Source organism: Salvelinus sp. IW2-2015, unplaced genomic scaffold (assembly GCF_002910315.2).
Source record: "Salvelinus sp. IW2-2015 unplaced genomic scaffold, ASM291031v2 Un_scaffold2133, whole genome shotgun sequence".
Lineage (NCBI taxonomy): Eukaryota > Metazoa > Chordata > Actinopteri > Salmoniformes > Salmonidae > Salvelinus > Salvelinus sp. IW2-2015.
In genome coordinates this window covers 147,480-162,658 of record NW_019943467.1, presented here as the reverse complement: position 1 = coordinate 162,658, position 15,179 = coordinate 147,480, and the positions used below count along the sequence as shown (strand labels likewise).

General features: G+C 43.8%; 1 protein-coding gene across 1 annotated transcript in view; it reads left to right on the top strand.

Annotated features, from left to right (window-relative positions):
- The window catches only part of LOC112073052 (unconventional myosin-XVI-like), a gene marked incomplete at its 3' end in the record, with an annotated part of 197,982 nt that overhangs the window by 41,693 nt on the left and 141,110 nt on the right, over positions 1–15,179 (top strand). The window contains 2 exon segments of the mRNA XM_070440027.1: positions 3,682–3,790; positions 11,697–11,827. Of these exon segments, the coding sequence (XP_070296128.1) occupies positions 3,682–3,790; positions 11,697–11,827 (240 nt within the window).

The following is a 15,179-nucleotide window of genomic DNA, read 5'->3' as shown; positions in this document are numbered from 1 at the left end:
TATTTTGGCCCATTCCTCCATGCAGATCTCCTCTAGAGCAGTGATGTTTTGGGGCTGTTGCTGGGCAACACGGACTTTCAACTCCCTCCAAGATTTTCTATGGGGTTGAGATCTGGAGACTGGCTAGGCCACTCCAGGACCTTGAAATGCTTCTTACGAAGCCACTCCTTCGTTGCCCGGGCGGTGTGTTTGGGATCATTGTCATGCTGAAAGACCCAGCCACGTTTCATCTTCAATGCCCTTGCTGATGGAAGGAGGTTTTCACTCAAAATCTCACGATACATGGCCCCATTCATTCTTTCCTTTACACGGATCAGTCGTCCTGGTCCCTTTGCAGAAAAACAGCCTCAAAGCATGATGTTTCCACCCCCATGCTTCACAGTAGGTATGGTGTTTCTTTGATGCAACTCAGCATTCTTTGTCCTCCAAACACGACGAGTTGAGTTTTTACCAAAAGTTCTATTTTGGTTTCATCTGACCATATGACATTCTCCCAATCTTGGTCCCAGCTCTCTGCAGGTGATTCACTAGGTCCCCTCGTGTGGTTCTGGGATTTTTGCTCACCGTTCTTGTGATCATTTTGACCCCACGGGGTGAGATCTTGCGTGGAGCCCCAGATCGAGGGAGATTATCAGTGGTCTTGTATGTCTTCCATTTCCTAATAATTGCTCCCACAGTTGATTTCTTCAAACCAAGCTGCTTACCTATTGCAGATTCAGTCTTCCCAGCCTGGTGCGGTCTACAATTTTGTTTCTTGTGTCCTTTGACGTCTTTGGTCTTTGGCCATAGTGGAGTTTGGAGTGTGACTGTTTGAGGTTGTGGACAGGTGTCTTTTATACTGATAACAAGTTCAAACAGGTGCRATTAATACAGGTAACGAGTGGAGGACAGAGGAGCCTCTTAAAGAAGAAGTTACAGGTCTGTGAGAGCCAGAAATCTTGCTTGTTTGTAGGTGACCAAATACTTATTTTCCACCATAATTTGCAAATAAATTCATTAAAAATCCTAATTTCCTCATTTTGTCTGTCATAGTTGAAGTGTACCTATGATGTCAGGCCTCTCTCATATTTTTTAGTTGGGAGAACCTGCACAATTGGTGGCTGACTAAATACTTTTTTGCCCCACTGTACAACAACATAACCAACAAAACTCCTGCAGCTCTATCGGACGATGGGTATGTACATAGTCATTGGTAGGCTTCGAGGGGAGCGTTCACTGACACCCCTATCAGATCACAGCAAAATCTACTTGAACAGAGCAATACTCAATCATGAGGCATCAAAACCAAAGGAAATGAATCATTTTAAGAAATGCTATAGATGGAAGGAATGTAGAGTGGAAACCCACCAAAAACAATTAGCCAACAATTATGGAACAATTAACTTCCTGGACAAAAGGTTCCACTGTAATAGTGAAGGTGTAAACTTGGCAGTATATTAGACCTTTCAGCTTCCTTATCAAATAAAATAAAAAGAACAGAAACCGAAGAAAACTAACAACAATGACAAATGGTTTGATGAAGAATGCAAAAACCTAAAAAAGAAATTGAGAAATCTATCCAACCAAAAACAAAGAGACATAGAAAACCTGAGTCTACGCCTTCACTATGCTGAATCACTAGAACAATACAGAAATACACTACGGAAAAAGAAGGAACAGCACATCAGAAATCAGCTCAATGTAATTGAAGAATCCATAGACTCTAACCACTTCTGGGAAAATTGGAAAACACTAAACAAACAACAACATGAAGAGTTATCTATCCAAAGTGGAGATGTATGGATAACCCACTTCTTCAATCTGTTTGTCTCTATAACAAAGAACAAACAGCAAAAACATATATATGATCAAATACAAATCTTAGAATCAACTATTAAAGACTACCAGAACCCACTGGATTCTCCAGTTACATTGAATGAACTACAGGACAAAATACAAGTCAAATGTCTACTGTTTACTGATGATCTGGTGCTTCTGTCACCAACCAAGGAGGGCCTACAGCAGCACCTATTATATCTTCTGCACAGATTCTGCCAGACCTGGGCCCTGACTGTAAATCTCAGTTTGACAAAAATAATGATGTTCCAAAAAAGGTCCAGTCGCCAGGACCACAAATACAAATTTAATCTAGACAACGTTGCCCTAGAGCACACAAAAKACTATACATACCWTGGCCTAAACATCAGCGCCACAGCGACAAGGCAAGAGCCTTCTATGCCATCAAAAGGAACATAAAATTCGACATACCAATTAGGATCTGGCAAAAAATACTTGAATCAGTTATAGAATCCGTTGTCATTTATGGTTGTAAGGTCTGGGGTCCGCTCACCAACAAGAAATTCACAAAATGGGAAAAACAGCAAATTGAGACTCTGCATGCCGAATTCTGCAAAAATATCCTCGGTGTTTAACGTAAAACACCAAATAATGCATGCAGAGTAGAATAGGCCGATACCCGCTAATTACCAAAATCCAGAAATGAGCTTTAAATTCTACAACCACCCAAAAAGGAAGTGATTCCCAAACCTTCCTTAACAAAGCCAAAACCTACAGAGAGATGAACATGGAGAAGAGCAAGCTGGTCCTGTGGCTCTGTTCACAAACACAAACAGACCCCACAGAGCCCCAGGACAGCAACACTACAAGACCCAACCAAATCATAAGAAAACAAAAAGATAATTATTAACACATTGGAAATAATTAATTCCAAAAGAGAGCAAACTAGAAGGCTATTTTGCCCTAAACAGAGAGTACACAGTGGCAGAATACCTGACCACTGTGACTGACCCAAAGTCAACGAAATCTTTGTCTATGTACAGACTCAGTGAGCATAGCCTTGCTATTGAGAAAGGCCGCCGTAGGCAGATCTGGCTCTCAAGAGAAGACAGGCTGCGTGCACGCTGTCCATAAAATGAGGTGGAAATTGAGCTGCACGTCCTAACCTCCTGCCAAATGTTTGACCATGTTAGAGACACATATTTCCCTCAGATTACACAGATCCACAAGGAATTRGAAAACAAACCCAATTTTGATCAACTCTCATATCTACTGGGTGAAATACCACAGTGTGCCATCACAGCAGCAAGATGTGGGACCTGTTGCCACAAGAAAAGGGCAACCAGTGAAAACTAACACTATTGTAAATACAACCCATATTTATGTTTATTTATTTTCAATGTTGTACTTTAACTATTTGCACATCGTTACAACAGTGTATACTGTATATACATAATATGACGTTTGAAATGCCTTTATTATTTTGGAACTTTTGTGAGTGTAATGTTTACTGTTAATTTTCATTGTTATTTCACTTTTGTTTATTGTCTATTTCACTTGCTTTGGCAATGTTAACATGTGTTTCCCATGCCAATAAAGCCCTTGAATAGAAACATTGAATTGAGGGAACAGTAAAAGGCAGAGTTGTACACACATCCCTGCCCTGGGGCCCTCACAGTCCCATATTTAATGAGTTGATTAATTACCTCCATTGAGTGTTTATGTCCTTGTGGTTCTCCTCAGGTACACACTGCTGGGAGGGCCTGATAATTGGGTGTACTTTATCATCGATCCCCCTCTTATGGATGACCTGAGAAACCACTCAACTTATTTGTGTCTCTCTCTTCTTTTTTCTCTCCCTCCTCGTTCTATGGTGGGTTCCGAACGTTCCGGGTGTTTTGGAAGGCTGGGGTGAATGTTCTACTGCAGGATGTGAACGGGAACATTCCACTGGACTACACCACCGAGGGAACTGAGACCAGCTACATCATCCGAAAACACCTGGAGGAAAACGGTAACACAACACTCCTTACAGGATTTACTATTGTGTTGTGTGTGTAGTGTTATGTTGTTGTGTTTTGTTGTTGTGTTGTGTTGCTGTATTGTTGTGTTGTGTAGTGTTGTTGTGTAGTGTTCTATTGTTGTGTTGTGTTGATTTCTGTTTTGTAGTGTTGTGTAGTGTTCTGTTATGTATTGTTGGGTTGTTGTGGTGTAGCCCTATTGTTTATTTTGCATAAATGTTCATATAAATCAAATCAAATGTTATTGGTCACATACACATGCGGGTGTAGCGAAATGCTTGTCTTCCTAGCTTCAACYGTGCAGTAGTATCTAACAATTCACAACAATACACACAAATCTAAAGGTAAAATAATAGAATTAAGAAATACATAAATATTAGGACAAGCATTGTCAGAGTGGTATTAACTAAAATACAGTAGAATACAGTATGTACAGTCGTGGCCAAAAGTTTTGAGAATGACAAAAATATACATTTTCACAAAGRCTGCTGCCTCAGTTTGTGTGAAGGCAATTTGCATATACTCCAGAATGTTATGAAGAGTGATCAGATGAACTGCAATTATTTGCAAAGTCCCTCTTTGCCATGCTAATGAACTGAATCCACCAAAAACATTTCCACTGCATTTCAGCCCTGCCACAAAAGGACCAGCTGACATCATGTCAGTGATTCTCTCGTTAACACAGGTGTGAGTATTGCACAGGGCAAGGCTGGAGATCACTCTGTCATGCTATTGAGTTCGAATAACAGACTGGAAGCTTCAAAAGGAGGGTGGTTCTTGGAATCATGTTCTTCCTCTGTCAACCATGGTTACCTGCAAGGAAACACGTGCCGTCATCATTGCTTTGCACAAAAAGGGTTTCACAGGCAAGGATATTGCTGCCAGTAAGATTGCACCTAAATCAACCATTTATCGGAACATCAAGAACTTCAAGAGAAGCGGTTCAATTGTTGTGAAGAAGGCTTCAGGGTGCCCAAGAAAGTCCAGCAAGCGCCAGACCGTCTCCTAAAGTTGATTCAGCTGCGGGATCGGGGCACCACCAGTACAGAGCTTGCTCAGGAATGGCAGCAGGCAGGTGTGAGTGCATCTGTACGCACAGTGAGGCAAAGACTTTTGGAGGTTGGCCTGGTGTCAAGAAGGGCAGCAAAGAAGCCACTTCTCTCCAGGAAAAACATCAGGGACAGGACTGATATTCTGCAAAAGGTATAGGGATTGGACTGCTGAGGACTGGGGTAAAGTCATTTTCTCTGATGAATCCCCTTACCGATTGTTTGGGGCATCCGGAAAAAAAGCTTGTCCGGAGAAGACAAGGTGAGCGCTACCATCAGTCCTGTGTCATGCCAACAGTAAAGCATCCTGAGACCATTKATGTGTGGGGTTGCTTCTCAGCCAAGGGAGTGGGCTCACTCACAATTTTGCCTAAGAACACAACCATGAATAAAGAATGGTACCAACACATCCTCCAAGAACATCTTCTCCCAACCATCCAGGAACAGTTTGGTGACGAACAATGCCTTTTCCCATATGATGGAGCACCTTGCCATAACTAAGTGGCTTGGGGAACAAAATAGCGATATTTTGGGTCGATGGCCAGGAAATTTCCAATAATTTTTTWAAAACAGAAATGTTACATTTACATAAGCATTCAGACCGTTTACTCAATACTTTGTTGAAGCACCTTTGGCAGCGATTACAGCCTCGAGTCTTCTTGGGTATGACGCTACAAGCTTGGCACACCTGTATTTGGGGAGTTTCTCCCATTCCTCTCTTCAGATCCTCTCAAATTTAGTCAGGTTGGATGGGGAGCATTGCTGCACAGCTATTTTTAGGTCTCTCCAGAGATGTTCGATCTGGTTCAAGTCCGGGCTCTGTCTAGGCCACGAATAATTGGACCTAACCCTAACCCTAACCCAGCGTGAGCAGAGTTCCACATTTTAATGATAGTGAAACTTCCAAAACAACAAAGATATAACGATTGTGAAATACGTAGCGCACATAGGCACTCACACAAAATAATATCCCCCATAGCAGGTGGGAAAAAAGACACACTAAGTATGATCCCCAACTAGAGGTAACGAATATCAGCTGCCTCCAATTGGGAACCATACACACACACCAACATAGAAATATAATACCTAGAAACCCCCCTAGTCACGCACTGACCTATTACGAGGGCTCTCTATGGTCAGGGCGTGACAAGCGACTTGTCCCAAAGCCACTCCTTCGTTGTCTTGGCTGTGTGCTTGGGGTCGTTGTCCTGTTGGAAGGTGAACCGTTGCCCCAGTCTGAGGTCCTGAGAGCTCTGGAGCAGGTTTTCATTAAGGATCTCTAATGTACTTTGATCTTTGCCTCGATCCTGACTAGTCTCCCAGTCCCTGCCACTGAAAAACATCCCCATAGCATGATGCTGCCACCACCATGTTTCACCGTAGGGATGGTGCCAGGTTTCCTCCGGACGTGACGCTTGGTACTCAGGCCAAAGAGGTTTTTGGTTTCATTTTGGTTTCATCAGACCAGAGACTCTTTTTTCTCATGGTCTGAGAGTCTTTAGGTGCCTTTTGGAAAACTCCAAGCGGGCTGTCATGTGTCTTTTACTGAGGAGTGGCTTCCGTCTGGCCACTCTAACATAAAGGCCTGATTGGTGGAGTGCTGCAGAGATGGTTGTTCTTCTGGAAGGTTTTCCCATCTACACAGAGGAACTCTAGAGCTCTGTCAGAGTGACCATCAGGTTCCCTGACCTAGGCCCTTCTCCCCCGATTGCTCAGTTTGGCCGGTCGGCCAGCTCTAGGAAGAGTCTTGGTGGTTCCAAATTTCTTCCATTTAAGAATGTTGGAGGCCACTGTGTTCTTGGGGACCTTCAATGCAAAAAGTTCTAAAATCCTGTTTTTTATTTTGTCATGACGTATTCTCCATGATGATAATTGTTTTTTTAAATACATTTTAGAATAAGGTTGTAACGTTAAAAACAATGTGGAAAGAGTCTGAGTACTTCCYAAGGCACTGTAGTGCAGCAGCCTCTAAGGTGCAGGGTTGAGTAACCTGGTGGTAGCCGGCTAGTGATTGCTGTTTAACTTGGATGMCCTTGAGATYGAAGCTGTTTTTCAGTCTCTCGGTCCTAGCTTTGATGCACCTGTACTGAACTCGCCTTCTGGATTATTGTGGGTGAACAGGCCGTGGCTCGGGTGGTTGATGTCCTTGATGATCTTTTTGGCCTTCCTGTGACATCGGGTGCTGTAGGTGTCCTGGAGGGCAGGCAGTGTGCCCCAGTGACGCGTTGGGCAGACCGCACCACCCTCTGGAGAGCCCTGAGGTTACGGGAAGTGCAGTTGCCGTACCAGGTTGTGATACAGCCTGACAGGATGTTCTCAATTGTACATCTGTAAAAGTTTGTGAGGGTCTTAGGGGCCTAGACAAATTTATTCAGCCTCCTGAGGTCGAAGAGTCTGTGTGGGTGGACCATTTCAGATTGTCAGTGATGTGTACGCCGAGGAACTTGAAGCTTTTCACCTTCTCCACTGCGGTCCATCAATGTGTATAGGGGCGTGCTCTCTCTGTTTTTTCCTGAAGTCCACGATCAGCTCCTTCATTTTGTCGACATTGAGGGAGAGGTTATTTTCCTGGCACCACTCCGCCAGGGACCTCACCTCCCCCCTGTATTCGGTCTCGTCATTGTTGATAATCAGGCTTACTACTGTTGTGTCGTCTGCAAACTTGATGATTGAGTTGGTGCGTGGCCATGCAGTCACTGGTAATCAGGGAGTACAGGAGGGGGCTGAGAACACACCCTTGTGGGGCCCCTGTGTTGAGGATCYGTGGAGCGTGTTGTTTCCTATCTTCACCACCTGGGGTGGACCGTCAGGAAGTCCAGGAGCAGTTGCACAGGGTGGGGTTCAGACCCAGGGCCCCGAGCTTAATGATGAGCTTGGAGGSRAKTATGGTGTTGAATGCTGAGCTATAGTCAATGAACATCATTCTTACATAGGTATTCCTCTTGTCCAGATGGGATAGGGCAGTGTGCAGTGCGATGGCGATTGCATCGTCTGTGGATCTATTGGGGCGGTATGCAAATTGAAGAGGGTCTAGGGTGTCATGTAAGGTGGAGGTGATATGATCCTTAACTTGCCCCTCAAAGCACTTCATGATGGCAGAAGTGAGTGCTATGGGGCGATAGTCATTTAGTTCAGTTACCTTTGCTCTCTTGGGTACAGGAACTATAGTGGACATCTTGCAGCAAGTGGGGACAGCAGACTGAGATAGGGAGAGATTGAATATGTCCGTGAACACTCCAGCCAGCATGCTCTGAGGTCGCGGCTAGTGATACCATGATACCGGCAGCCRTGCGAGGGTTAACACGCTTAAATGTCTTACTCACGTCGTCCACAGAGGACAGGAGCCCACAGTCCTTAGGAGCGGACAGCCATCTTTCCTCCAGTGAATAGTATCTTTTTCAATCTTTGSCAAGTTTCCACCCCCACACAATGACTCTGATGAGGACCTATTATTTCAGCAGTGAGATATTTTGTTGTAGTCCATATAACATCTCTGTGTGTTAATTTACTGCCTGCTGTAGTGCTCATTTGCATCTTATCATGGCAATTAAAGAAAGAGACTGAATAGAAAAGGAACTGAAGAGGGAAAATTACTGAAATATAATGGTTCATTTCTCATTCATGAGATAATGTCTTAATTGTGTCCACATGCAATTATAACATGAGATGAGGAGACAGACTTAATGAGAAGGAATGTTCCCATGGACGGTTGGCTGATGTATTGACCGAGGAAAAGGTCTTTATACTGTATGTGGGTTTGTGTGTGGGGGGGGGGGGGTGTCCAATCCAGCCCAGGCCTATCGAGCCCAGCCCTGTCTAGCCCTATCCAGCCCTATTGGACCCAGCCCAACTTAGTCCAGCCCAGCCAAGGCGAGCCCAGCCCAACCTAGCCCAGCCATATCCAGCCCTATTCAGCCCTATCCAGCCTATCCCAGTCAGTCCAATCCAAACCAGCCCAGCACAGCTAATCCAGCACACTGTGTCCATATCTAACTGAGCTCAGACTGATGGTTATGGTCCAGCTCCCTGGCAGGGTGTTGGAGGCCCTAACATGCTAATGTGTTAGCAGGACCACTGTTGGTCCTGTACAGACACCATCCATCTGCCTCAGAGTAAAAGCCACTTAGCCCCTCCATCAATACAGAGCACGGATAGATGGATAGACAGAGAGAGGGGGATGACAGCCTGACAGAGTGTGGACCACATACCATCCTCACCTCTCCCTCCATCCCTGGGGTAGCATCAGGCGTATGGTGATTTATTATTACTGTGTGGGGGAGAGTTCTAGGCAGGTCACTTGGGATACAAGTCCATGTCTGAGGACACATGGAGATGACGTGGAAACCGGCCACTAGYGGCAACAGAGAGCACTGTTACCTTTTGCTAGGGCGTTCTGGGCGGTGATGGTGGATGGGCATAAGCATCTGCCTCTGATTCCAAAGGTTGCAAGTTCGAATCCAGCGATAGGAAGTTGTTTTTGTGTTGTTGTTTTTTTTGCCTATCCCAAACCCTAACTGAAAAAATGTGTAGTTAATGTCTCAACTCAACCTTAAACGCTTCGAAATGCAATGTTTGCAACAACTTCGAAATGTGATGTTTGAGAAACATGGATAAACGTCTAATTTTGACGTGAGACAGTGAGAACAAGTTGGAGATTTCCTCCTATACCCCCACTCGCCTTCTCTCTTTCTTTCCACTCTCCCTCTTTCCTCTCTCTCTCCCTCTCTACTCTCCTCTCTCCATTTCTCCACTCTTCCTTTCTCCACTCTCCTTTCTCCCTCTCTCCACTCCCCCCCTCTCTGCTCTCCACTCTCGCCACTCTCCTTCTCTCCACTCTCCCTCTCTCCACTCTCCTATCTTCCTTTTGCCACTCTCACTCTCTCCACTCTCACTCTCTCCACTCTCACTCTCTACACTCCCATCTCGCCTTTCTCCACTTTCCACTCTCACTCTCTCCACTCTCGCCACTCTTTCCACTCTCTCCACTCTCATCTCTCCCTCTCGCCACTCACTCTTACTTTCTCCACTCTCCTCTCTCCCTTTCTCCACTCTTACTTTCTCCACTCTCCTCTCTCCCTTTCTCCACTCTTACTTTCTCCACTCTCCTCTCTCCCTTTCTCCACTCTTCCTTTCTCCAACTCTCCCACTTCATCTCCACTTCCTCCCTCAGTCCCACCCTCAGACTCACCATGCATACTCATGTCCGACAATGTGCACTGTCAATTGTGCTTACTTTTTTAAGGTACTCGTCATCTTGTCAAGATACTGTTGCTAACTGACATGAGCTTACAGTACGCTCTGATATTCATGATCTGTCCTTTCAGTTAACTTCCTCTGACTTCTGATTCTGACCCACTTTACATTTCCCAAAGAGCTACGGTCATCACTCATCCTGTGAGGCGTGTGTGTGTGTGTGTGTGTGTGTGTGTGTGTGTGTGTGTGTGTGTGTGTGTGTGTGTGTGTGTGTGTGTGTGTGTGTGTGTGTGTGTGTGTGGTGTGTGTGTGTGTGGTGTGTTGTGTGTGTGCGCCGGTGTGTCTGCCGGTGTGTGGGGCCGGTGTGGGTGTGTGTGGGCCGTGTGTGGGGGGACCGGTGTGGGGTGTGAAGGTTAAGTTCTCCCTCAGGCTGACTGACAGTAGAGTACCTCACTCCAGCGAGGAATGAAGAAGGTCAACAGAGTGGGAGAGAGAATGAGATGAGACAGAAATGGCAAAGAGAAAAGGGAGAGATGACAGCCCCGATTGGAGTAGAGACTGAAATACAGAGAGAGAGAAGAGAGAGAGAGAGCGAGAGGAGAGAGAGAGAGGAGAGGGAGAGAGAGAGAGAGAGAGAGAGAGAGAGAGAGCTCCTCCAAGCTCATCCGTCTTTAGTCACATGACAGTTGGTACTGCAGAAGTCACCTCAGATATCACTCTACACACACACACACACACACACACACACACACACACACACACACACACACACACACACACACACACACACACACACACACACACACACACACACACACACACCCCACACACACACACACACCCACACACCAACTGTGAGACACATTACACACACGAGGGCTACGGTTAGAAAGTCGATCGTTCGGCGGAACCACTGTACCACGATCCGGATCATTCTATCGATGAAGCAGAGATATTAGCGGCATCACACACAAGCACACGACACGACTGCTATCAAGATGCAAGCACATCAATGTACTGCAATCTCACGCCCTCCTGCTGGACCTGTCTGGAGTTTCCCTTGCTCCCCCATGCCATCATGGCCCCTCCCCTCATCCCAAACCCCCTATAGCTGATCTCTATCCCCTCATGCCCACGCCTCTCTCTCCTCTTCCCGCTGTGGCGCACTACCATGTCACACTCTAGAAGTCTCTGTTGCCATAGTAACATGGCTATGTTATGTAGTAAGCTGTAGCTACACTTTGCATGTAGTCCATGATGAAAATATGAGTCAATTCAATGGATCTTTSAYATGTCCGTGGTAGCAGAGAGCAGGATGTGCCTTGTGACAGAATCAACACTCTTTCTCATGAATGTCCCAGCCACCTGATTATCTCAACCAATCATGGCTAGGCAAGATTCAGTATTTTCTCAGTGTCTAAACAGCTTTGTGATTTCACATTTTATTAATATTAAATGTGATTAAGATTAAGATACAGATTAAGAGTTTGTTATTAAGGCACAAGAAAGTTCCCTTTCAAAAAGGCATTTCCGCAAAAAAGCGCATTTCCATCCAATGTCTTTTATTTAGTTCTAATGGTTTCTGTAAAGGGTCACAGTGTGTGTGTGTGCATGGGGTGTGTGTTTGCTGTACTAAGATGTGTGTGTTGATGTGTAGTTCCAGGTGTAGATGTGCCGTCCATGCACACCATGCGTACCCAGAGGCCCAGCACCATGTTGTCTGATGTTAGACAGCTGGTCTCCAGCAGGGGCAGTCTCAACCTACGCAACGATGACGGGGTCACTCTGGTGAGTACCTACCTGTTCTCCTCTATTATCTCTTTCTCTCTCTCTCTTTCTCTCTCTCTCTCTATGTCTCTCTTTCTCTCTCTCCCTATTCTCTCTCTCTCTCTTTCTATGGCTCTCTTTCTCTCTCTCTCTCTATTCTCTCTCTCTATATATATATAGTATATCACAAAAGTGAGTACACCCCTCACATTTTTGTAAATATTTGAGTATATCTTTTCATGTGACAACACTGAATAAATGACACTTTGCTACAATGTAAAGTAGTGAGTGTACAGCTTGTATAACAGTGTAAATTTGCTGTCCCCTCAAAATAACTCGACACACAGCCATTAATGTCTAAACCGCTGGCAACAAAAGTGAGTACACCCCTAAGTGAAAATGTCCAAATTGGGCCCAAAGTGTCAATATTTTGTGTGGCCACCATCATTTTCCAGCACTGCCTTAACCCTTAACCCCATTTGAGGATGTAAGGGCATATAGGACGTACTCTGTCACGCATTTCTGGTCTCTCTTACAGTCTCTCTCTACTCGTATGTTCTCTCTCTATGTCTCTCTCTCTGTCTTCTTCTCTCGTCTCTTGTATTCTCTCTCTCTCTGTCACTTCCAATTCAATTCAATGACTTTATTGACATATGGCAAGTTCATTATTACTTAATTGTCAAAGTATATCATATAAAACAATATATTATATATATATATTATATTTATATATAAATAAATGGTGGGAACCAACAGCAAATAATAATAGTAGTTAGTGGACCATGGGATTACCATTACAACACTACACAACCAATATTAATCAGAACAACAATACATTAAAGCAACAAGTAGTAGACCAGTGTCAACATGACTGAGAGACACATTACATGGTATGTAAAAACAACAAAAACAAGATGGGAAATATTTGTTATCTAACATTTTTGCACTTTTTCACTGGCTGTCCTAGGTTGTGGCGTAAGGAGGCCACATATTTGGCTGCCCAAAACCTGCACATTTTGGCTTTTTACCACATACTAAATATTAGATTTTTTCTTCATCTTTTATAAGTTTCAAATTCTTTGTATTTGATTATATTATTGGGAAAGAAATATTATCTTCGGTCTGAGTATTGTCACATTAGATTAGGAAATAACTTCTTAACGGTGTAAATAGACAGCCTCTGTCTCTACTCCCCTGGAGCAGAGTGAGCACAAGCCCTGTCCTCTCTGGCAGCCAGGTTGTCTGTGACGAACCGGTCTCTATAAGCCAGACTGTGCTCACTGAGTCTGTACCTAGTCAAGTGTTTTCCCTCTCAGTTTTTTCTATCAGTCCACAGTGGTCAGATAGTCTGCCACCAAGTGGCTGTTGTTTAGAGCCAAATAGCATTGAAGTTTACTTTGAATTTTTTTGTTGTGTCTTTCCAATAGTGTGATCTATTTTTGTTTTTGGTTTTGTGATGATTTGGTTGGGCCAGATTTTCTGAGTGCTGTCCTGAGGCTCTATGGGGTTGGTTTTGGGGTTGGTGAACTGAGCCTCAGAACAGGCTGGCTGAGGGGACTCTTCTCTGGTTTCATCTCTTGACATTGTTAGAGCTGTGTGATGGAATGTTTTGGGGTCACCTTGTTTTTAGATGGTTTAGTAAAAATTTGATGGCTCTTTTTCTTTCGAATGAGGAGGGGTTTATTGGCCCAATTCTGCTCTACATGTGTTATTGGAGGTTTTTTCTTTTGCACTTGCAATACAGTCTTGCAAAACTCTGCATGCAGTATTCGATTGGATGTTTGTCCCATTTGGTGAATTCATTATTAAAGAGTGGATCCCATAACTTCACTGCTATATAGAGCAATTGGTTTGCTATAACCGATTGGAAATATGTTAGCCAGATTCTAATTGGATTTTCGATTTAATGGTCCTTTTAATGGCATAGAATCTTCTTCTTGCTTTGTCCTCTCAAGCTCATTCACAAGCCATGTGAAAGCTACTGTGTTGCCTGATATTTAGTTTTTGGTTTTTGGTGTGTTCTAATAGAACTGTGTCCAAAAATATTTTTTATTTGTCATCCTGATTTCCGGAACCTTTTTTTGGACATTATATTTGTTTTTTTTTAGGTTAACTTCTCACGAAGTCAGCAACCCTGATCCGGTAGCACCCCCCAACTCACCCCACTGATTAGCACAGCTAGCATATGCGTCACAAAGTAACTTGTAGCATCTAAATATCATTAAATCACAAGTCCAAGACACCCAGATGAAAAGATACAGGTCTGTGAATAAAGCCACCATTTCAGATTTTTTAAAAATGTTTACAGGGAAGACAGAATATGATAAAATCTATTAGCTTAACCACGTTAGCGGAGGACACGATATTTTTACAAGGCAGATTCGGCTAGGCGCCCACGGTCCAGTTCACATGCACAACAGATATGATATAAATATCGTAAATTGGGTCTTACTATGGCTGATCTTTCATCAGAAATGTTGATCAAAGTGTCTTTGTCAAGAATGAGTCGTTGGTGTCCGTTCAAGAAATGTTCTTTCCCACTCCATTTAGCACAGGTACCGGTCGAGTGGCAAAACGGATTTCTCAAAACAGAAATGCTAAAAAATCTAAAAAATGGACACTCAACCCTATAATCTATGAATTAAAACTATATTGGAAAAACATACATTACGATGATCTGGTCACATGTATCAAAACAACTTCGACAACGGAGATAATAATGGCCGCACAACAGAAGACAAAGTGTAGCTCCAATTCAATGCAACAAAGAACGGAAGTTGTCGGTCATGCCCAAAGATTTTGCTCTCATTTCACGTCAGTCCCAGATAGACAAGAATTTTTTTCCTCTGACGTCCCTCTAGACACCAGAGGAAGGCCAGTGAGTTGTGTTTCGGGTCATAAGGGCACGACCATAATATAGGCAGAGCTTTGAAGCAGCATAAACATCTTGGATTTTTATGTTCTTGGTCATGGAAAGTGCTGTTGAATGAACTTCTGTATCACTCAGAGACAAAATTGAAACGGGATTTAGAAACTAGGGATTGGTTTTCTCTTTCCAATGGTATGATTCATATGCATATAGTAAGAGCAATATTGAAAAGAGAGCAAGTTTAATCTGTAGAGCAAATTATGCTAATGCGAAAATATTACCCCTGTATTTCTCAAGAGGTTAATTAATGGTCAGAGCTCAGGTCTGACTGTCCACTGGTTTGTGTGGAGAGACGGACCAACGGCGCAGCGTGATTAAAGTTCCACATATTTATTTACACGAAACTTTCCAAACAAAAAAAGGAAACAAAACAACGAACTGTGACATCAGAGGTGCCACATGCACTAACTCAAAACAAGATCCAAAAGCACAGTGGGGTAATGA